Source organism: Anabrus simplex, chromosome 2, assembly GCF_040414725.1.
Source record: "Anabrus simplex isolate iqAnaSimp1 chromosome 2, ASM4041472v1, whole genome shotgun sequence".
NCBI classification, from domain to species: domain Eukaryota; kingdom Metazoa; phylum Arthropoda; class Insecta; order Orthoptera; family Tettigoniidae; genus Anabrus; species Anabrus simplex.
Window position 1 is genome coordinate 493,136 of NC_090266.1, and position 24,417 is coordinate 517,552.

At 38.4% G+C, this 24,417-nt stretch overlaps 1 protein-coding gene across 1 annotated transcript in view; it reads right to left on the reverse strand.

The window, feature by feature from the left end:
• Positions 1-24,417, reverse strand: part of LOC136863905 (acidic amino acid decarboxylase GADL1) — a 629,881-nt gene that overhangs the window by 414,984 nt on the left and 190,480 nt on the right. The window contains exons 4-5 of the mRNA XM_068226511.1: positions 4,033-4,148; positions 3,690-3,941 (exon numbers count right to left, since the gene is read on the reverse strand). Of these exons, the coding sequence (XP_068082612.1) occupies positions 3,690-3,941; positions 4,033-4,148 (368 nt within the window). The remainder of the gene's footprint in view (positions 1-3,689; positions 3,942-4,032; positions 4,149-24,417) is intronic.

A 24,417-nucleotide genomic window follows, 5' to 3' on the forward strand; every position in this document is an offset into this window, starting at 1 on the left:
CAAGTTGTCATATTAATATTATGAGCAGGAAATAAACGTGTGTAAAGTGTTAACAAGAGTGGAAATTAGTAATATAAGCCAATGTCGGATACTGCAAGAATGGTCAACGATATTAATATGTTTGTCATGAATCTGTAAGACAACATGGCTGCCTCAAGTCCTGGTGATCCCGAAATGCCATCAATGTGAGTACAAAACCTCATGTTTAAATTAGAATCTAAAGCTTTCCTTTGATAATGGTATCTTGATGTAAATAGGTATGCGAATGACGATGGTATAACTATAAAACCCGAGTACACAGCCAGAAAATTAGGATAATTCTGTTTATGAGTAGTGTTAATATTATTATTATTATTATTATTATTATTAGTCGCGTGTGTACTAATTTGATCTGTCAGTATCGAACAAATCATATTTTTTGAGGCAATTATAATGAGCAGTTTGCGTATAAATGCACTATTATTATTATTATTAGTAGCATTGTCAGTATTTCATTTAGGCAGAATTTTATTTGTTTGACGCAAGCATAGACACCGTGGTGGATGAGTGATGTAGTCAATTAACGGGAAAACACATATATTAAATAGTTACTGTCGAAAATTCTGGTTGGGCGACAGTAACACTGATACATCTATATATTTTTGTTGCTATGGCAAGTACCATAATTAGACAGTTGGGTGAACAGTGCTAAATAAAAGGATTTTTTTTGGCTCAGGTAAATCGAAGTGTTGTCGAGCAGTAAGAACGATATTGAGTGACGGTAATTTGTTTGAGGTGTTTGAAGGTCCGTAGTTAAGAGTATATGGTAATACATGATGTTATTTACCTGAAGAAAAGTAGGTAGAACAAAGAGTATGGTGAACATATTCTCAAAAATGACTGGAAATGTAGGTATTCAGCGTGATAGCTGAGATGTGATAGAATTTATGCAGAATAAAAATGGTAATGACGTCGTAAATGAATAATGTAAGAAAGAATATAGGCCAGTCAAAGATGGTGTACGAGTTAGAAGGACCAAATGATACGTATAATGGTTTAGCCGTGACACAATATCGTTTTATTCAGAGAAAAGTTATAGTACGCATTTGAGTGACATTTTAAAGTTATGTTGGTAACATGGATCACCCAACTGAGCTGGTGTGAATGCTTGCCAGTAGGAACTACCTTCGTTGGTTTTAACAGATGATTATTATTATTATTATAAATATATTTTTTGCCTCTTATTAGCCATTTTTTAGGTACATTCTTTTATTGTCTGTACATTGTCCGTGTATTCTATTTTGTGGGGACCACAATAATACTTGCACTGGGTCATGGTTATGTTTCAGCGAATTATAATATATTGGGACGCTGAAATAAGCCAGTAATGTGGTATGAGCATATGACAAGGTTCATTTATGTGTATATTAGCGCAAATTTAGGCATTAGGTTAGGATTTCTGGCTGTGTTATCTCGCTTGGTGTACATAGTAGAATAAGTTATAGTATGTTTTATTTTAAGTAGGAGAATTTGTCTTCTCCAGAATAATTTACGGTATCTAAGTAAGGGTCACTCGCATATATATGAAAGCAGAGCTTTAGATTCTTATACAACAACAACCAAGGTCCATTATGTGAGTAAAGGTTACTGAATTCTCAGGTTAAAAATTATTGTTTATTGCACCTGGAAGGAGGACATTGAAATTATAAATTCTACATGGGAAGTCAGTAACAGTTTTGATCAGAGAAATGTTATTATTATTATTAATATTGGTGAGCTTTATTATGAGAATTTTATGGTTACGCCTTTACACAGTGAATCAGGTATTTCATTAAATTATAATCTATCCTGGCAACTATTTGTTCTATTGATGAAGAAAACTCAATAAGCACTGTTAATAAGTTTATATTCCAATGGTGTTAATTATGGTAAATGAATGTTCTAAGGTGACGGACACAAACACGTTATGGTTTATCAGGATGGTGGATCAATAGTACCGTAATTATAGGTCAGGTTAAAATATTATTATTATTATTAATATTATCATTATTTTTTATTAATATTATTATTATTGTTATTATTATTAATACTGGTTCCTATTATTTAACATTTTATCAGTGCATTTCACAGGCTATTAGGGAGTCCTGATGAATATAATATTAATCACTTGTGTCAGGCAATTGTGGATTTATTAATTAATTAAATATTAACATTTTATATTTTTTTATCCAATTTATCTACGATTTGGTTATCAACAGTATTGGATTTTGGTAGGCAAATATTAATTCTTAAGGATTTATTTAATGATATCCAATATAATAATAATAATATTCATTAAATGATATTATTATTATTATTATTATTATTATTATTATTATTATTATTATTATTATTATTATTATTGCAATATTATTATCATCTCAATGCATTGCAAATTCATTTGATATCACTATATTAGAAGATTTGAGTCATAAGATAATGGTTTCCAGTAGTCAATTAGGTAATTAATTATGTAATTAATAAATTTGATTGCAATTAAATTAGTAAAAATTAATTAACTTTTTTATTAATACGGTAACTTCTTGTATGTTTGTTTGTAAACTTATTTTACATATTTGAGGGGGTTATAAATGATATTTCTGAATTTTGATTTACGCAAAATCGTCGTATTATTTCAATTGTTATTATTATTATTATTATTATTATTATTATTACTATTATTATTATTACTATTATTATTATTGCATTACATTTTCAGGTTGTTTTTCCAAACTTTATATATGCCTTTAGGATGCACTGTGGAAACATTTCTGAATCCTTTTAAATAGTTCACAATGCAATTCAGTGATATCAAAGTAATTTTATTAATTAATTAATATCAACATTTTATTTATTTTAATATCTTAGAAGTATCTTATGATTATTTTGACTGATGGCAAGTAGTATTTCGATGAATAACTTGGGTTGGCCACATAAAATTTTATTTACATCGATATTATTATTATTATTATTATTATTATTATTATTATTATTATTATTATTATTAAATATTCTCATTATTATTACTGTTATTCAATTGATCCACCTGGTATATAAGTGCAGTTATCCTAGTAAATGTGTACAGTTACACAGATAGCATGTAATTGGATGAGCAAATATGGAAAATATCATTTGATATAAAATTTAATGATAAATTATAAATATTTTTCTTTATGGATAAACGAGGTGGTCATGTGTGTTATTGTGAGAATTCTAGTTGTACAGTCTCATAAGGTAATGATGTAACATTAACAAAATCTTATTTTACATTTTTTATAATATTTATCTACACTTTTCTCTTCTTTTGATTTTTATCAATAAAATTTTATACACATATTTAAAACTGAAATCAGTCTGTGTCATAAATCATTGTAGTGAATAGTTTACCAAACGCACTATCCCTATGCATCCTGATTCGACGACGGGGACTGATCGCGCCTGAGAAGAGGATCTCACCCACCTTCGGTAAGTATTTTTTTTTTTTAGGGCAGCCGAGGCAACAGTGAAATCCAGTCAACACCGAAGGAGCTCTGCAAGGGTGCAGTATCTAGGCGCTAAATGTACGTAGTACTCAAAATGGCATAATCAAGAATTTACTCATGCTCCTTCCCAAAAAACCATCATAGGAAATTCTCACACAAATATTTCTTCTTATAATTAAAATTGCTTACATCAACGTGGAACCACAGTCCATACTCTGAACAGATATCTGCCAGGGGTTCCAGAGGATCAAATGCTCCAAGTACAGTTGTCCCGGCAGTAGCAGTAACAAAAAATGGCACCTTCCCATTGCTCTGGACTTTAACAATTGATTCTCTCAATTCCTCTGGAATCATACGACCTTCTCTATCTGACTTCACTAGAATCATGTTATCAATGCCCAGTCCTAGCCAGTGAGCAGCTTTCAGTGCGGAGTAGTGACTCTGAAGAAGAAACAAAGAATATTTCAATACTTTCTAGAAATATATCAATAAAACACACGTAGTGAAGTTGTAAATGTGAATGCCGACTTACATCTTGAGAAGCAAAAGCCACTAGAGCGGGTCTGCTAAATAAACCGCTTGATTTAATATCAGGTGCCGTCCGGTGTCTGGCCAGTACCATAGCATACATATTTGAGACACTGCCACCTATAAAATAAGAAAGTTACATTTTATATCCTGGTATGAAAGCAAACAATAATTTTATGGTTATTATTATTATTATTATTATTATTATTATTTATTTTCCTTAAATTGTACATGTACAATTTAGGGGTGGTAGATGGAGAAAGGGCAAGCCCCACATACACGGAAGTGCCTCCATCTCCACATGTGTACATAAACTCTACTGAATATTTACATACAAACTTATGTAGACAATTTTAAATTTACATATTTACACTACAAACACTGTACCCTTAGAATAATAATTATCTTGATTTATCCTGAAAATATTAGAGTAAGAACACCCAGCCATTTATACTCTCACTCAGACCCCTGTATACACACTCATTCACAACCACTCACACACGTGCACGCATACACATTCGCCCACATACACCTGTACTTGCACCCATCCTTCTTGCAATTCTAATTTATACAAGTTATATACATCACATATAGGTTTATATTTACATATACATTTTCTTTACTTCGTGGAGGAAGTGAGGAAGTAGCTTTACCTCAGATGGTATAAGGTTCCACGTACGAGCAGCCCTTGGATAAAACCCATTTAAATATGAGATTGTTCTAGCGAAGGGAGGGACAAGAGTAACTCCTTGGCCTCTTTTAACAGAGCGGTAATTGAGCTGCAGGCGGTGGAAAGGGGAGAGGTGTGTGTTATCTGTCAGGGATTTCCTAAGGAAGGCTACCTCTATTTGTGTACATAACGAGTTCACTGGTGGCAATGACCTGGCTGTGTTTAAGGGGATGTGATTGTTAATTAAACGTTCAGCTCGTCGCTGGATACCTTCTAGTTTCTTCATATTTTCCGTTGTAGTTGGATGCCAGGAAGGAAGGCCATATAATAGTATGGGCCGCACAAGGGAAATATAAGTCGTTCGTAGGGCTTTACTTCTTCCTCCCGAGAGACATCTACGGACGAAACCTAGCGCCCGGTATGCCTTACACCTCACTTCCTCCACGTGTTTATTCCATTTCAGATTGTTCGTAATGTGAATACCGAGCAGTCTGATGGAGTTAGAAGTCGGCAGTTGGATTCCACATAGAGTAGGTTGGTTCTGGAGTGGTTGTTTAGCTCTGCTTAGTCTTATATATTTACACTTCTTAATATTTATATACAATCTATTTACCTCACACCACAGAGCTATACTATCCAGATCCGATTGGAATTGTACAATATCATCACTGTTTTTCATGGCTCTGTAAATGACTGTGTCATCGGCGTACTGGGCCATGGTCGAATTTACACAATCCGGTAAGTCGAGAGCATAAATCGTGCACAGGAGGGGCCCTATCACACTGCCCTGAATTACTCCAGAAGTAATTGTGGTTTGGTCTGATTTGGCTCCTCCGTACACAACACATTTCGTTCGACCCACCAAAAATGACCTCAACCATGACAGCAGTTTACCCTGAATGCCGTAGTTGCTAAGTTTTAATAGAAGTCTTTGATGTGACACCTGGTCAAAAGCTTTGCTCCAGTCCAGAGTCACACAGTCTATTTGTGAGACATCAGTCTGCTCCAAAGAGAACTGCCAGTCATCAATGACTTTTATTAGAAGTGTTGTGCAGGATTTTCCCGGAATGAAGCCGTGCTGGTTTGAGTTCAGCAGGTTTCTCTCCTTGAGAAAATCCAACATATATTTAGCAACTAGACGTTCCATACATTTACAGACCCCTGATGTTATAGAAACTGGGCGGTAATCATCTACGTTTTCCTTATCTCCATCTTTGAAAACTGGCACTACGTTGGCTTCTTTCCACTCCAAAGGTACAGACGCGGTATTAATGGAATAGTTGAAGAGAGCGCAAAGCGAGGGCGCCAAGGCGACTGCACAATTCTTGAGAATTCTTGCTGGCACTCGGTCCGGCCCGGTCGCGGCATGAGGTCTTGTTTTCAGAAGGCTCTCCTTTACTTCATTCGTTGAGAAATACAGGTTGGTTAGAGGGAAGAGAGGGGTAGATGTTGTCCTTGATTATAGCATGTTCTCTTCCTCAGTAGGGACGGAGAAGTTACTTTTTAATTTCCTGTTGAAGGTGTCTGCAATTTCTTGTGGTGTGGAGACTGCCGTACCGTTATGTTTAAATACAGATGGAGCTCTGTTGCAACCTTTACTTCTGAGAAGAGCCCAGAGTTCCTTGGAGATGGTGTTGAGACTGTGGATGTAAGAATCGTAGGAATCTCTGATTGTTTAGCCTTGTTCCTAGCCAGCCTGTATTTCTCCCACTCATAATCGGTTGGATTTCTTTTCCATTTCTGGTACAGGCGGTCCCTTCTTCGAATTTCTCACACTAACTCCTTGGTAATCCATGGAGATTTCCGTCTGCTGGTTATATTTACTGTTGGTGTGGTTTCTTCTACGCATTGAAAGAAAATTTTCTTCCAATCGTTCCATATCTTGTTTATGTCAGTACTGCCGGTGAAATCTGAGGTGAGAACGGGGAGGCGGTTGGATAGTAAAGTGGATAGATCGTTCCAGTTTGTTCGGGAAAAATTATAAACTGTTCTGGTATGGAGTTTGGGGGATGGTTTTATATGGGTCAGTGTTGCGAGGATTGCCTGATGGTCACAGAATCCAGGAATCGTATTAAGAGATTGGACGGACTGTGGTATGTTACTTAGGAAAAGATCAAGGGTTGAACGTGTTGTTTGCGTAATACGCGTGGCTTCGAACATTAATTGATGAAGGAATAAATCATAGAAAGCGGAAAGGAATTTATTGGCGAGGGGGTTATTTGGAACAGGTGCAGCATTTCTGGAACACGTAATTTCTAATTTGAAATCACCGACAATATAAATGGCATCGTAATTTTGTTGCACAAGTTGCACACGCTCGAGAGAGAGGATTAGTTCATCGTTCATTTCCGGCGATGACTTAGGGGCGCGATAAATTGATCCAATAAGGAATTTGCGTTTGTTGCACGTCACTTCCACCCACAGTGCTGTCTCCAGGTGATGAACTCGAGTTGGATTACATTCTGGCTTGGCTGCAATTAGAACTCCCCCTGCAGAGCGGTGGGTTCGGTCCTTACGGAACAATATCAGCGAGTCAGGGAACACTTCTGAGTCATTAATTTTGCTGGACAACCACGTCTCATTGACACATACGATGGTCGGGTCAAGGCTTTCAAGCGATGCGTGGATATTTTATAACCGTCCAGGTCGCATAATACTGCGCACATTGAAGGCAAAAAGTGATATATTTTTATTTACATATGTACATTTAGAATTATTCACTAAGTCACTGGGCGTATCACTGGTAACTGTAAAGAACGAGTCTGATAACAGCGGCATTTCACACTTCCAGCATAACCATGTACGGGAACCGTTCTTTATTTTTCTGAATTGAGACACTGAGACTTTTGCGCAGGTTCTATGGCCTTTTAGCGAGCAATTATTACAGTGGACAAATAATTGGTTCCTCCTACCACTATTTCCGCAAATTGTGCACTGTTGTGGACCCGGGTTTAGTTCGAGGTCCCCACTTAGGGCAAGTGCCAAGCACAGCAGTGGGTGATTATCTACAGGCAGTCTGACAACACCGTTCCCGTCCCTTCGCCGAGGCCGACCTATGGCTGCCATCCCCAGACTTTCAGCACTGCACCACGTCACACCGTTAAGACTACATTTTTCACTCACCAATAGTTTTTCCAATAGAATTATGTTTTCCAGGTATCCAGGAGGTTTATCTGAAGCGATTGTAGCACTTTTGGAGTATTGCACTGCACTCTTTACCACCAAAAATATAATAATACTGCGCATAACACTCAGCGTCACTTCTGCACACGCCGCCATCTTGTCCGGTTCTATTTTTAATATTTCTTACTCCTGCGCTTCTAAGTAATGCCTATTAATAATACATTATTATGGTTACAACGCTTCGAATATATTTGTGAATAAATGACGTAGAACAAAAGTGAGACCGGTTGAGAATAGAACGTCTTTTACAGACGCTAAGATACTCGTAGGGTAAAATGGTATATTCGGGCGCAGTGGCGGCCACAAGCAACTATCCCTGATACCCTGAGGAAAAAGGATGATGTTATCGGTTTCACTTGCCTTCTCCCAGGGCCCCAAAAGGATATACCGGGACTTGTTTTGAGCAGATAAGGATTTTGTAGATGAGTAGCTTACTTTTCCGGATAATTGGATACTATGTAGCCTACTTTCCTTTAGGAAAGTTGAAAATCTAGCCATTTTAACTGCAACCAATTCTGCAAGCTATTTCGTTCATAACTGTATGAGTTTCTTTTCACAATTTGCTTTATGTCGCTTAGACACAGATGGTTCTTACGGCGACGACGGGGTAGGAATGGTAAGGAAGCGGCCATGGCCTTAGTTAGGGTAGAGCCCCAGCATGTGACTAGTGTGAAAATGGGAAACCATTGAGAACCATCTTCAAGGCTGCCGACAGTGGGGTTCAAAACCACTATCTCCCGGATGCAAGCTAACAGCTGCGCGCCCCAGACCGCACGGCCAACTCGCCCTCTACTGTATGAGTTTCACCCAGTAGATAGGCTACACGGGATCAGACCAACCACAGGAAATTTGAATAGTGAGGGCGGCGATATGAATATTAAGACGGCTGGCTAAATGTGCAGACTTGTACATACTCGGGTTAGACCCCCGCATTAAACTAACTCTACAAGATGGCGGCTATACACTGGGCTTAACTTTAGAGATCTACCTCATGGGCTCACAACTTGTAACTTAGGACCTATTAGCTTTATCGAACTATGTTTTCAGAACTGACGCAAGGCTATTAGGCAAGAGGGTTGCTATACATTGGGACAAGTGGTGACAGTTCAGCGGCTTCTGCTTATTCTTATTCTTAACCGGTTGCTCTTCACTACGTTATCTCGTAGCTCCTGGCGCAAAGACTACTAGGTACGACGGCTGTATATATGACCTATATGGAAGGTTTCATGCTCTTTCATTAACGAACCAACATTTTAAGTTTTTGTTGTTGATTCATTAGGAGCTTTGTAACATCACGGTGATATATATCACTGTGAGTTGGTGGATATTATTGGTTGGAAGATATTTGATAAATATCAGGGGAAATATTAGACTAAAAATCAGTTTTCTCCAAAGATCGGTTGAGGAGATAAGTTATTTTAAGTTTAAGGATTATGTTCATCATGCTCAGTAGCTAGTCGCTGAATTTTTATATGCATGTGATTTTTTTTTGATAACCTGAGCTACTGTAGTAACTATAGATGTGTGTTAAATGTACTCGTGTCAGGTTTGGGTTGAAAACCGCACTTAAATTAAACATTCAATATCTCTCAAACCGATAGTCCTAGAAAAATAACTTTTAGCTTAATATTTATCAAATATTATCTTCCAATCAGTAATATATATCAACCCACCCTCGACTATTTCTGTTTAACATTTGTAGCTAGAAATGACTTCGAACGTTAAAAAAGTTTCGGATGATACTTTAAATGACTTTTGGAGTAAAAACTAAAGGGCTAAACGACACTAAAGCGTACTAAATTGCCAAAGGACACTAAAAGGCTAAAGGATGGTAAAGGGATAACAGGCTAAATGGCTAAAGGGCACTTAAGTGCTAGAAAGCACTAAAGGGTTAACGGGCACTGCCCATTATAGTTAAAATTAAAGAAACAAATGATTTGCAGATGTCCCTCGTCCTTTTTCCAGGCTTGAGACTGTTTCAACAGTTAGAGGAGGAGTTAACACCCTAAGGGGAGGAGGTTAGAGAATAGTTTGTGGCAATATAGCCACTCGATACATCATATGCCACACAAAGAGAGGAAATTTTATTAGACGTTAGGAATGTGTCTAAGGTGTTATATTATGCTAAGGGAGAGATAACGTCATTTGTTCATCAATATAAATATTTTCTACGTAATTACATTCAACACTTCAATGTAGAGACAGCATAGTGTCCATGAGCGTAAGTAGTTATCACATAATCTGCAATTGTTATCTTACCATCAAAGGGCGATAGCGCTATAGTGTTTATTTCAGTGGATGAGATGTTATGTTGTTTTGATTTAATGATGTTCATAGGTGTTCCGTTCACTTTGTTGGTTTTGAGAAAATGAATTAGTAACATTTAGCCGTCCAACCCTTTAGTGTCCTTTATCCCTGTAGCCCATTAATGCACTTTATTCCGTTAGCCCTCTAGTATAATTTAGCTCCTTTTAGATTCTTCACTCTAATTGGCATTTAAAGTATAATCAATTTTTTCCATTCGAGGTTATTTTTTCCCGGAAACTTCGAAAACAAACAATTAGGGGTGACGTAATATATGTACATCACTCGTCGTTGTTGTTGTTGTTTGAGTCATCATTCCATAGACTGATTAGAAACAGCTCACCATACCACCCTATCTTGTGCTAACCTTTTAAATTCTACATAACTACTACTACCTACATCTGCTCTAATCTGCTAGTCATATTCGTATCATGGTCTAAGCCTACCATTTTTACCACCTCCACTTCCCTCAAAAAGCAACTGTACAAATCCTGGGTGTCTTAAGATGTGCTCTATCGTTCTATCCCTTCTTTTGGTCAAATTTAGCCAAATCGATCTCCTCTCACTAATTCGATTCAGTATCCGTTCCTTCGTGATACTATCTAACCACCTCACCTTCAGCATTCTTCTGTAATACGACATACCAAAAGCTTCTATTCTCTTTCTTTCTGAGCTAGATATCGCCAATATTTCACTTCCATACAATGCCACGCTTCAGATGAAATTCTTCTCAAACATATTTCGAATTCCTACATCAATGCTCGAGGTGAACAATTTCTTTTCTTGTGCTAATCTGCATTTTATGTCTTCCTTACTTCTACAACCATTAGTTATTTTACTACACGAGTAACAATATTCATCTACTTCCTATAAAACTTCACTTCGTAACTTAATATTACCTGCATCACCAGACTTCGTTCGACCGCACTCCTAAATTTTTGTTTTGGACTTATTTATTATCATCTTTGTACACCCTCTCAAAAACTCTGTCCATGCCATTCAGCGATTTCTCCAGATCTTTTGCAGAGTCAGATAAAATAACAATATCATCGGCAAATCTCAGGGTTTTGATTTCCTCTCCTTGGACTTTGATTCCCTTTTCAACATCCACTTTGGTTTCTTTTATCGCCTGTTCTATGTAAACATTGAAAAGGAGAGGGGACAAACTGCAGCCTTGCCTTACTCCTTTCAGGATTTCTACTTCTTTTTCAATGTCCTCGATTCTTATCACTGCCGACTGACTTTGTCTAGATCTTAGATAGTTCTCCTTTCTCGGTATCTGATCCCGGTCACCTTCAGAATTTCAAACAGCTTGGTCCAATCAACATAATCGAGTGACTTTTGTAGATCTACGAAAGCCATGTACGTTGCCTTTTCGTTCTTAATTCCTCCAAGATCAGACGTGAAGTCAGGACTGCTTCACGTGTTCCCACGGTGAGATACTAAACTACTGGTGAGGTAGTTTTCACATTTGTCACCACAGGCTTTCTTGGGAACAGGTACAACAAAATTCTGCCAAGAATCGGATGGCACTTCTCCTGTATCATACATCTTACACACTAAACGGAATAACCTTGCCTTGCTGGTTTTTCATAAGGCAGTTAGTAATTCTGAAGGTATGTCATGAATTCTCGGCGCCTTGTTCCTACTTAGGTCTCTCAAAGCTCTGACGAATTATGACCTCAAAATTGGGTCTCCCGTGTCATTATCATGAAGAGACTCTTCTTATTCCAGAACACTATTATCTACTTCTATACCTTGATACAATTGCTGGATATGTTCCTGCCATCTTTATGACTTGCCTTCTTTCCACAGAAGTGGTTTTCCATCTGGGCGTTTATTATTCATACACCTAGTTTTCCTTTCACATAAGGTTCCCTTGATTTTTCTTATGCAGCATCTACTTTTCCTGGGACCATACAACTTTCAACATACTTGCAGTTCTATTTCAATCATTTGTCGTTATTTGTCCTACACTTCCCATCCACTTCATTCGTTATTCGCCTGTATTCCTTCCTGCCTTCCTCATTTATTTGCATTTTTATACTTTCGTCGTTCGTCAGTCAGGTCTAGTATCTCTTGAGTCATCCATTGTTACTTAGTTGATCTTTATTTTTTTCCTATCTTCTCTTCAGCAGCCTTACTGATCTCATTCTTCATGACTCTCCATTATTCTTCTACTGTGTTTCTTTCAGCCCTTTCATTTACTATTTGTGTTACATGCACCTTGAATCAATCCCTCGCACTTTTTCCTTTCATCTTGTCTAGATCCAATATCGTTCCTTTCATCAATTTCTTCAATTTCAGATGGCATTCAATGACCAACAGGTTGTGGTCAGAGTCCACATTTGCTCCTGGGAAAGTCTTGAAATCCAACACCTGGTTTTTGAATCCCTGCCTAATCATAATGAAGTCTATTTGATACCTTCAAATGTCTCCAGGTCTCTTCAGTGTATACAGCCGTCGTTTGTGGTGTTTGAACCAAGTGTTAGCAAGGACTAAATTATGATCGGTGCAGAATTCAACCAGCAGCCTTCTTCCTTCTTTCCTTTGTCCCGATCCGAATTCTCCTACCATGTTACCCCCTCTTCCTAGGCCTACCATTGCATTCCTGTCTCTCATTACAATTATATTCTCGTCACCTTCTACATACTGAATTAAACCTTCTATCTGTTCGTATATTATTCCGATTCCTTCATCATCCGCTAAACTAGTAGGCATATAGACCTGCACTATTGTGGAGGGCATTGGCTTGGTGTCTGTTTTGAAAAAAAATCCTTTCGCTATGCTGGTCGTAATAGCTTACCTGCTGTCCTCTTTTCTTTTTAATTACAAAACTAACTCCTGCATTTCCCCTGTTTGATTTTGTGCTGATGATTCTGTAGTCGCCTGACCAAAAATCCTGCTCTTCCTGCCAACATACTTCACTTATACCAACCACATTTAATTTTAATATATGCATCTCGCTTCTCAGATTTTCTAACCTACCACAATGATTCAAACGAATTTTATTATTGTTTGGTCGGTGGAGCTATACCAGGAATGGAGAGTTGCCATAGTAGCCCCTGTGTATAAAGGAAAGGGTGATAGACATAAAACTGAAAATTACAGGCCAGTAAGTTTGACATGCAAGCACTTGGAAGGCATTCTTTCTGATTATATTGGACATGTTTGTGAAATTAATAACTGGTTCAATAGAAAGCAGTTCGATTTTAGGAAAGGTTATTCCACTGAAGCTCAACTTGTAGGATTACAGCAAGATATAGCAGATATCTTGGGTTCAGGAGGACAAATGGGTCTGTATCGTGTTTGACCTGTCTAAAGCATTTGATAGGCTGCATCATGGGAGACTACTGGCAAAAATGAGTGCAATTGGACTAGACAAAAGAGTGACTGAATGGGTTGCTATATTTCTAGAAAATAGATCTCAGAGAATTAGAGTAGGTGAAGCTTTATCTGACCCTGTAATAATTAAGAGGGGAATTCCTCAAGGCAGTATTATCGGACCTTTATGTTTTCTTATATATATAAATGATATGAGTAAAGGAGTAGAATCGGAAGTAAGGCTTTTTGCGGATGATGTTCTCTATAGAGTAATAAATAAGTTACAAGATTGTGAGAAACTGCAACGTGACTTCGATAATATTGTTAGATGGACAGCAGGCAATGGTATGTTGATAAACGGAGTTAAAAGTCAGATTGTGAGTTTCACAAATAGGAAAAGTCCTCTCAATTTTAATTACTGCGTTGATGGGGTGAAAGTTCCTTTTGGGGACCATTGTAAGTATCTAGGTGTTAATTTAAGGAAAGATCTTCATTGGGGTAATCACATAAATGGGATTGTAAATAAAGGGTACGGATTTTTGCACATGGTTATTAGGGTGTTTAGGGGTTGTAGTAAGGATGTAAAGGAGAGGGCATATGAGTCTCTGGTAAGACCCCAACTGGAGTATGGTTCCAGTGTATGGGACCCTCACCAGGATTACCTGATTCAAGAACTGTAAATAATCCAAAGAAAAGCAGCTCGATTTGTTCTGGGTGATTTCCGACAAAAGAGTAGTGTTACAAAAATGTTGCAAAATTTGGGCTGGGTAGAATTGAGAGAAAGAAGGAGAGCTGCTCTACTAAGTGGTATGATCTCCGAGCTGTCAGCGGAGAGATGGCGTGGAATGACATTAGTAGACGAGTAAGTTTGAATGGCGTTTATAAAAGTAGGAAAGATCACAATATGAAGATAAAGTTGGAATTCAATAGGACAAACTGGGGCAAATATTCATTTATATGTTGGGGAGTTAGGGATTGGAATAACTTACCAAGGGAGATGTTCAATGAATTTCCAATTTCTTTGAAATCATTTAGGAAAAGGCTATGAAAACAACAAATAAGGAATCTGCCACCCGGGTGACTGCCCTAAATGCAGATCAGGATTGATTGATTGATTGATTGATTGATTGATTGATTGATTGATTGATTGATTGATTGATTGATTGATTGATTGATTGATTGATTGATTGATTGATTGATTGATTGATTGATTGATTGATTGATTGATTGATTGATTGATTGATTGATTGATTGATTGATTGACTTCAAACATTCCACCCTCCGACTCGCAGAAGGTCGGTATCCATCTTCCTGATAATTGTCCTCTCTCCTCGGAGATCCGAATTGGGGACTGTTTCACCTCCGGAATATTTTACCCGGGAGAAAGCCATCGTCAGTACATCATTCATACAGAGAGCGAAGCATATCCTCGGGAGTTAGATACGTCTGTATTTTTCCGTTGCTTTGAGCCATGTAGCATATCACCATAGCTAAGCCAAGTTAAGTAATATTACAAGACCATATCAGTTAATCATATAGACTGCCGCCCTTGCATCTTTCGAAAGGCTGGTACCCCCTTTCGATGAACCAATCGTTAGTCTGGTCTCTCGACAGATACCCATCCGATATGGTTGCACCTACGACTCGGCTACCTGCTTCATTGGGACACGCAAGCCTCCCAACCGTGGCATGGTCGCATGGTTCACAGGGAAGGTTTTCACCGGTTAGAGGATATTTTTTGATCAATTTTAAACTTAAAATCAATTTTCAAATATGACTACTTGAATATATATTGCATTTTTGTTTAACGGATGTTCTCAACCTCCACGCATTTTTTACTGTACAAGTCATTAATTTTTCCCCCTCCTAGGGGAAATGTTAGGCTAAAATTCACTTTTCTACGACGACTGTTTCATCATGCTCAGCTGCTAGTGCCTGAGTTAGCGCTCCAACGTTACACAAAGTGTGGAGCCACCATCTTGCACTCTTAGGCATCCTACTCACGTCTGTTAGGTTAAGGACATTAAGCCTGGGATCGAACCCGGCATTCGCACGTAGCTAGGGTTAGGTTATGACGTCTTTTTAGTTTAAGCATGCACTCTTAACCAGCCAACTGCCCTACGTTTCAAATCGCCCGCTCCCGCTTTTGAAATGTTCCGCTCTTTACCACCTCAAAGTCATATGACGGGCATCAGCCTATCAGTAAATTTTCCAGTACTCTTGTAGACTTTGTAATGTCTAGACTCGTTCAAACTCATACAGTTATGGAATAAAAAGCCTACTTTGTTGTTGGTTGTTAAAATTGCTAGGTCATCACCCTTATATAGGAATGTAAGCTAGGTAGCATCTGGTTATTAGAAAAGTAAGCTAATCATCTTCAACATGGTCATCTGGTGAAACCAATTACACCGCATTCTTCTAGGTTCTCGGAGAAGGCAAGCGAAAAGAGTGACGTCATCCTATTGCCTCAGACTATCAGAGGTTGTTGTGCGCAGCAGGTATCTTGCGCATTAGCATTGTACCAGCCTCCCCTATTTTACCCTGCTCATAATCTCAAGACTAGTATGTGGTGATCAATGGCTGGCGTCCGCATCATAACACGATTCCTTCACCAAATTGTTAATGCCAACCAGTACTGCAGACAATGTTTAAGCCATATGTGGATCAACTCCTAGAAGATGAACGACTGTATGGATATTTTCAGCAATACGGAGCAAGAGCACACAGCGCTTTGATAAACTTGTCACTAGTGCGTGTGGTGTTCGGTGAGGAGAGTAGAATAATCAGAGGCAATGCAATCAATTGGCCACCCCAATTGCCTGATATCTCTGCCAGTGAGTTTTTACCTGTAGGTCACATTGAAGGGTCACGTGTACACCAGTAACTCTCACACACTGGAAGAGCTACAGCAGAACACTGAAACGCTATTGTTCCTGTCCCCCAGGCAGAGCTGCCGTGCGTGTCTCAGGGTTTGCTAAATCAAGCACAGCGCTGTATCGATGTCAATGGTGACAATTTTGGACTTGTTCTGTGGTTTTCATTGACAAGAATCAATGCCGCATCAGCCCAATTGTAATTTTTGTAGTTACATTGTAAATATTTTCCGTCCAGTTCTTTTGCCCACCCGGTAGTAATTTTATTATATTCGGGACAGATAATATTTAGGTAATACACAACCATTGAATTTCAACTTTGAACGTTTATAGTTTGTGTAACTGTGAGTCCGTTTCTGTGCGCATTACCGTACATTTGTGGACTGTACACACTTGTGTGCAGTGAAAGGTGAGTGAAAGGTAAGCATTTTTTTTCGTGTAGTCGCGGGCGAGCAAGCATGAAGACTAGCTGGCTATGCTACAAGTTTGTTTACTGGGTGCCCTTGAGATCCAGGACCACATTAAAGAGCTCCAATTTGATCCCAGAATTGGATGGATACTACACAAGAAACGGATATTTATAATGCATTTGGCGAATATGGGGAAGTTATTTGTATGTGTGAGTTTTTGGAATCCCATTGGAAGTGTTCAACTGAAGTAATATATGTACTTGATTCTGTTATATTGTAATCGAAGAAGACACTGTCGTCGTGACTAACTATTGCTTAATGTGTGTGTTTTTACTGGATATATTTTGAGAAATTTCCGTGCGCGTGGAAAATCTTATGATGGCCTTTCTCTTACAGCTGCCTGTACGGTCGCTTGGTACAATGTGGAAACTTCCGTAGACTTACGCAATGTGCTGAATCCATTTTTAACTGGGAAAGGGTTATAATAACTTAACGGGAAACATAATATTGCAGTGATCATCCTACCTGCACGCATCAATTACCTCCTGCTGGCAGAACTAATCATTAGCAAAACCATCAGCCTGCTTCATCCGGAAATTCACTTGCCCATCCGGCGGCTGTACTTCCTGTAACTGGCTGGAACTATGATTAAACAGTCATTTTTCCATCAGGCGATCTAATGGCTTCTGAAAAAATCTCCTAATGTGATGATTTCGCCTTCCACCTGGAGGTGCAACAATCTTGAAGCTGAAATTTGACGTATTGTACGGCAATCTATGATGACATATTTAGACTCCGCCTCCTTGGTAACCGTACATAACCTCAAGCTTGCTTGTTCAAAGTGTTCACTCTGACAGCGCTGTGCCAGTGAGAAGAAGCTCCAGGCGGCATTTCTTCTTCTTCAAGCTAGGTGGGCTCTGATTACGATCATAAAAATTCAATCTTCAGCATCTTGAATATCGTTAACATACCTGACCTACTGTCTTAAGACAGTTCGCCAAGGTGGTGTTTGTCTGGTGATTGTTTTTCATTCAAGGATGTACACCGCATCATTGAATGAAGGGGACAGTGCCATTGCTCGCGTTCCAACCCATTTCATACACAACTGTTCCCAAACTCCTTCCATGTCTAATTTAGTAACAGCTTCGGTGCCCGAAATACTTTTGAAGGTAAATGTTGATGAATTGGTTAATTATTTTACTTTTAAAACGAAGCTGGTGTTTTAAATATGGTTTTGTTCTGTAGGCCGCACCTAGTGACTTTAACTGAACTAAAAAACCGTAGATAACTCTTCTTTGCCGAGAGAGAAAAGCAGCAGGAAAAAAGTAAAGCTCTTTTTGTATATTTGTGTAACAACAATTGTGGTGTAAAATTAAATTGTAGCTAAAGCGGCTCCAGTGTGTTGTGTACTTCACTACATAATTGGTGACACCGACGTGATTCAGTGACGGAAGTGCGCAATAAACATCACGAAGTGCGTAAGTGTAGTGTAAGCGTGTAGAACAATGGATGAAAACAACACAACGGGTACGCCAGCGGCAAATGAATCTCATTCAGGACATATGGTGGGTGAAGCTAACAAGGTAAGCATCAAGGTCCTTCCTTTCTAGATAGAAAAACCTGAAATATGGTTCTTTCAAGTGGAAGCTCAGTTTTCTATCTCAAGAATTACCCAACAGGACACTAAATTTAACTACCTCGTGTCACAGCTCGAACTTAAATATCTCGAAAACATTTCGGGCATTATCAAAAGTTCGGAACTGAATAAATATTCCGCGGCTAAAGAACGCCTTCTAAGTATCTTCAAGGAAAGCGAAGATAAACAAATAAAACGGTTGGTAACAGGCCTAGAATTAGGCGATCTGAAACCTAGTCACCCTTTTAAGGAAAATGCAGTCCTTAGAAGGCGTGAATGTTTCCGAAAATGTGCCTCATACCTTGTGGCTTGAGAAATTACCGGACTCTATCGAACATGTTCTAATCGTATCGGACGAAAACTTGGAAAAAATCGCAATTATGGCCGACAAAATCATTGAAATGAATCCCTGCAGTAAACTTTACAGTGTGGAAAATAGCGGTACTAATGTGTCCGTAAGTAACGACGCTATCACGAAACTCTCTGCACAGATAGCCTCCCTAGAGAAACAGATAGCTTCAATGCGCACTTTTAGGCCCCGCAGTCGGAGTTCGAGCTGAAACCGAAGCAAAAAGTAGTAAGATCCAAGCGGAAAGCACTGTTACTATCACTTCAGATTTGGAAATAAGTGCTTCCCTGACAAATGCAAGCCTCCATGCTCGTTGAAATATTTGGAAAACACCAAACAGTAATAGTGTTGGCAGCAAGCTCTACTACTGGAAGTAGTAAGAATTGCTGTAAACCTCGTTTATTTGTACGCGACAAAAACACGCATTTGCACTTCCTAGTGGATAGTGGAGCCGATGTTTCAATAATCCCTGTCACTTCCACTAACAGAAGCTGTGACCCAGATTTTAAATTATTTGCAGCTAATGGCACAGAAATCCCAACTTACGGAATTGGAACACTGATTATTGATTTGGAACTCCGTCGACAATTCCAATGGCCTTTCATAGTAGCTAAAATTGGCAAGGGCATATTAGGTGCTGATTTTCCGAAGAAGTTCAACTTACTTATTGACCTAAATAAAAAGCAGTTAATTGATGGCTAGACTAAACTCTCTGTCATAAGTGAAGTACCAGCCATCACAGCTGATAATGTTGTTAGCACAATGTCAAATACACAAAAGTTCGCCGATCTCTTATCCAGTTACCCAGATTTAACGAAACCAAATTTACTACCTACTCAAATCAAACACGACATTCAACACTTCATCCCAACTGAAGGCCAACCAGTATATTGCAAGCCCAGGCAGCTGGATCATCGGAAGCTACACATTGCTAAACAGGAATTCCAGTTTATGCAAAACAGTGAAATTATTCGACCATCAAAGTCGTAATGGGCTAGTCCTCTCCAACTGGTCCTCAAAAATGATGGATTTTTACGACCAGGTGGCAATTACAGATGACTGAACGCACAAACTATCCCAGACCGATATCCGAATCCTCGGATTGAAGATTTTCAACATATTTTGAGGGATGAGAAAATATTTAGCAAGCTCGACCTCTTCAAGGCATATTTACAAATCCCTGTAGCAGAGAAAGACAAACTTAAAACCGCTATTATCACTCCGTTTGGGTTATATGAATTTAATGTGATGCCGTTTGGACTCCGTAATGTACCAAGCAGTTTCCAACGTTTCACTAATGAGGTATTTGGAGGCCTAGACGTTATTTTTCCATATCTTGATGACTGCCTAATTGCTTCAGAATCAGTAGAGGAACATCGTGAGCATCTTAATATTGTGTTCGAGAAGCTACATGAATTTGACCTCCGAATTAATGTCTCCAAGTCTGTACTTGGTGTAGAGCAAGTGGAATTCTTGGGACACTTAATTACCGTGAAAGGCTCCAGACCCTTACCATATAAAGTGAAAGCGATTGTTGACTACAAATTACCACAGAAAGTTCTTGACCTTCGTGTATTCTTAGGTACCGTTAATTCCTACAGATGTTACCTCAAGGATGCAGCAGAAACCCAGTAGCGACAAATTCACAGGACACCAGGAGCTATCACAAAATTTGAAAAATGTAAGCAGGACTTGGCAAATACAGCACTGCTTACATTTCCAGACCCAACATACCAGCTGGCCCGGGCAGTAGATGCAAGTGACTTTGCAGTAGGATGTGTCCTGCAACAGTATGAAGAAAAAGGATGGAAACCTATTGGATTCTTTTCGAAGAAGTTAAGCGATACACAGAGAGCATATCGCACCTATGACCGTGAACTGTTTTAATCTACCTCTCTGTCAAGCAGTTCAAACATTTTCTCGAAGGAAGAGACTACATAATATATACGGACCACAAACCACTCACTTTTGCATTTAATCAGAAAAATGAGAAGGCATCTCCACGGCAGCTGCGACATCTTCAGTATATCTCCCAGTTTACAACAAACATCCAACACATTAGTGGCAAGGACCATATCGTTGCGGATAACCTGTCACGGATTGAATCTATGACTGTCATCGATTACGACACAGTCGCTGAAAGCCAACGTCAAGACAGTGAACTTAAACAACTTCAAGAAGAAACTCAGTCACTCGTGTTCAAGAGCCACCTACTGCCTTCTGGAAAGTTACTGTGGTGTGATACCTCCACAAACAACATAAGGCCATACATTCCAAAAGAATTTCGTAAATAATTCTTTCTTCAGATCCACAACATTGCGCATCCAGGGAAAAAGACTACTGTTATACTGATGACTTCCAAGTTTATCTGGCCTGGTATCAAGAATGACGTCAGAAAATGGACGCAAGCTTGCATGGGATGTCAAAAAACAAAATAACAAGACATACCAAATCGCCAGTCAGTCATTTTCAAGAACCTGATGAGAGGTCCAGCACTGTTAAACTGTTCACATACATATTGTTGGCCCTCTATCACCTTCTGATGGCTATCCCTACTGCCTCACATGTATAAATCGCTTCACCAACTGGATGGAAGCAATACCATTGCAAAATATAACAGCAGAGACGGTAACAAAATTATTTTATGATCATTGGATGAAGCGATTTGGAGACCCAGCAAATATAGTTACTGACCACCGAGCTCGATAGCTGCAGTCGCTTAAGCGCGGCCAGGATCCAGTATTCGGGAGATAGTAGGTTCGAACCCCACTGTCGGCAGCCCTGAAAATGGTTTCCCGTGGTTTCCCATTTTCACACCAGGCAAATGCTGGGGCTGTACCTTAATTAAGGCCACGGCCGCTTCCTTCCCACTCCTAGCCCTTTCCTGTCCCGTCGTCGCCATAAGACCTATCTGTGTCGGTGCAACGTAAAGCAACTAGCAAAAAAAATAGTTACTGACCAAGGCCGACAGTTCGAAACTCAGATCTTTAGGAATCTTTCCGAATTGTGTGGTGTGAAGCTTAAACTTACGACACCCTAGCATCCGCAGAGCAATGGTTAAGTTGAACGTCTGCATCGAACAATAAAAACTGCTGTCAAAGCCCACGCCTATACAAAGTGGACAGACACCCTTCCGACTGTGTTGCTAGGTCTACGCGCATCACTCAGTGAGGACTCGAACAGTTCAGTTGCTCAAATGGTGTATGGCACGCATATTAGGCTTCCAGGTGAATTCATTGATAACCCTCCATCTCATACCGAACCAGACACATTTGTCTCCAAATTTCAGCAGCACATGTAGCAACTCAGGCCTGTGGAAGTTAAGCACAAACATTCCCGAACAGTGTTCATCCATAAAGACCTGAGTAAATGTTCTCATGTATTTCTGAGAATTGATAGAGTGAAAGAACCTTTAGAACCCCCATATGAAGGTCCTTTCCTGGTAACTGCCAAAACTTCGCCACTTAATAAAGGCACAAATAAATAAATAAATAAATAAATAAATAAATAAATAAATAAATAAATAAATAAATAAAAATAAATAAATAAATAAAAAATAAATAAATAAATAAACAAATAAATAAATAAATAAATAAATAAAAATTTCGCGGTTACCATAAAAAATAAATCTGTGAATGTCTCCATTGATCGCCTGAAACTAGCCTAATTCATAGCAGCAGATGATGAAACTTCTACAGCTCGTCATGAGGAACGACCAGGTATCTTGTAAGGCCTCTGCCCCCCCACCTTGATGGATCAACCGCGGATTCCCAGGACAAACCCAGAAAGGAGAAAGTGGTAACAAAATCACGTAGTGGAAGGACTGTCAGGTTTCCCACTCGCCATTTAGATGATGTATATATTTAATATTCTTGTAATTATGTGTATATTTTGTTTATGTTTATATTGTCTTTGAATCGTAACTTGGTTACTGGAGGGGGAGAGGTGTAGGCCGCCCCTAGTCGACATTGACTGAACTAAAAAACCGTAGATTGCCGAGTGAGAAATGCAGCAGAAAAAATTAAAGATGGAGTGAGCTGTTTTTTAGTAAATTTGTGTAACGATAATTGTGATGTAAAATAAAAGTGTAGCTAAAGCGGATTCAGTGTTTAGTGTACTTCACTACAGTTCCAAAAGTACTGCTCCTGTTTAACGAAAGTAATATGGGGCAAGATAATTTTGTGGTTATCTTGTCTTACTTTTGCTTGAAGGTATTTTATCGGTTTTCCACTTGAGGGATCAGTTTGTCGTCTATAATCATGTTATACGTTTATCCTAGCCTTTAAAAAGTTGATTGTCATTTAATACATTCCTTCTTATTAGCAATTTTTATTCAAAGGGCTTGTTATTTATTATGTACTGTGATCGCTGGTAGTTAGAAACGTTTCTTGTATCCTTTTGATGGTATAAACAGATTTCATTTAGAAATTAGTCATGTTACAGGTTTAGAGAATGTATCTTTATTAAAACTGTCGTGTTTGGATCAGAATATATTTCTTTTATGTGTTTAATATTGTCCGGTCTCTCTTCTTTGATGGATCATTCCTATCTCTGCCTTTAGAGAAAGCTATTTAGCCCAATAATATTATTAAACTATCTTTCTTTCATGGTCTCCGGATAGTGCAGTGCCTTGTCTTCCTAATTCACCACACCTTTGAAATGATTTGACACCATTTTCTGATACTTCTACGTCCACTACTAATTAATCTGTTACCTATATGGAACAGTCGAATAAGACTTCCCGTAAGCATAATTCAAAAGACGACAATCTTCAGCGATATATTTGGAAACTAAACCTGTTCCACTTTTATCCCCATGTCCATACTATGGGTTTCCACTTACTCCTGCCCAGTGACGCCTCGACATTTTTCAGCAAGCTTGAATAAAATTATTTGTTGCTTTTTTGATATTGATTTATTTTATTACATTCTGCTCAATATTATTTTTACAACTAGGTAAAAGTGTCAACTCACGATTATCTGCATTACGAAAAAATTTCAAGACAAAATGAATGTAAGAGCATGCATAAAGACATACAAAACCAAGAATGTATAACAAACTGATCATTTTCTAGCACCCCTACACCACATTATTAATAAAATACGTATGAAGTATACAAACGCTACGAATGGATGTAGAACCGTTAAAATGTAATATGCTAAACTAAGGAAAACTTTTCTAGGACTACCAGTTTGGAAGATAATGAATGTTTAACTTAAGGAATGTTTTCACCCAACTACGCATTTTTTCTCTAAGAGTAATTTGAAGTATAATGCTAGAATGCTATTTAACGTTGGAGGTTATTTTAGCCGAAAGGCTGGAAGGAAACAGCGGTGAATTTATACATATATATTTGGAAGATAATTGGATTTTTATGTTAAGCGGTGCCTTTAACCCCAACGTGTTTTTTCACTAAAAGTAAAAATACGTATAATCCGAGACTCCTTTCTGAAGTTGGAGATTATTTCTAGCCCGAAATTGAAAAGAAAAACAGATAAGGGTGTGTTTATATATATATATATAAAGCGTTAAACGAGTATGTTAGATATATTTCAAACTAAAGAGTTGTCTAACAAAAGCGGTTCTAGTGATTAATTTTTATCCCAAATTTTGATAATAAACAAGGGTGAGTTTATATAC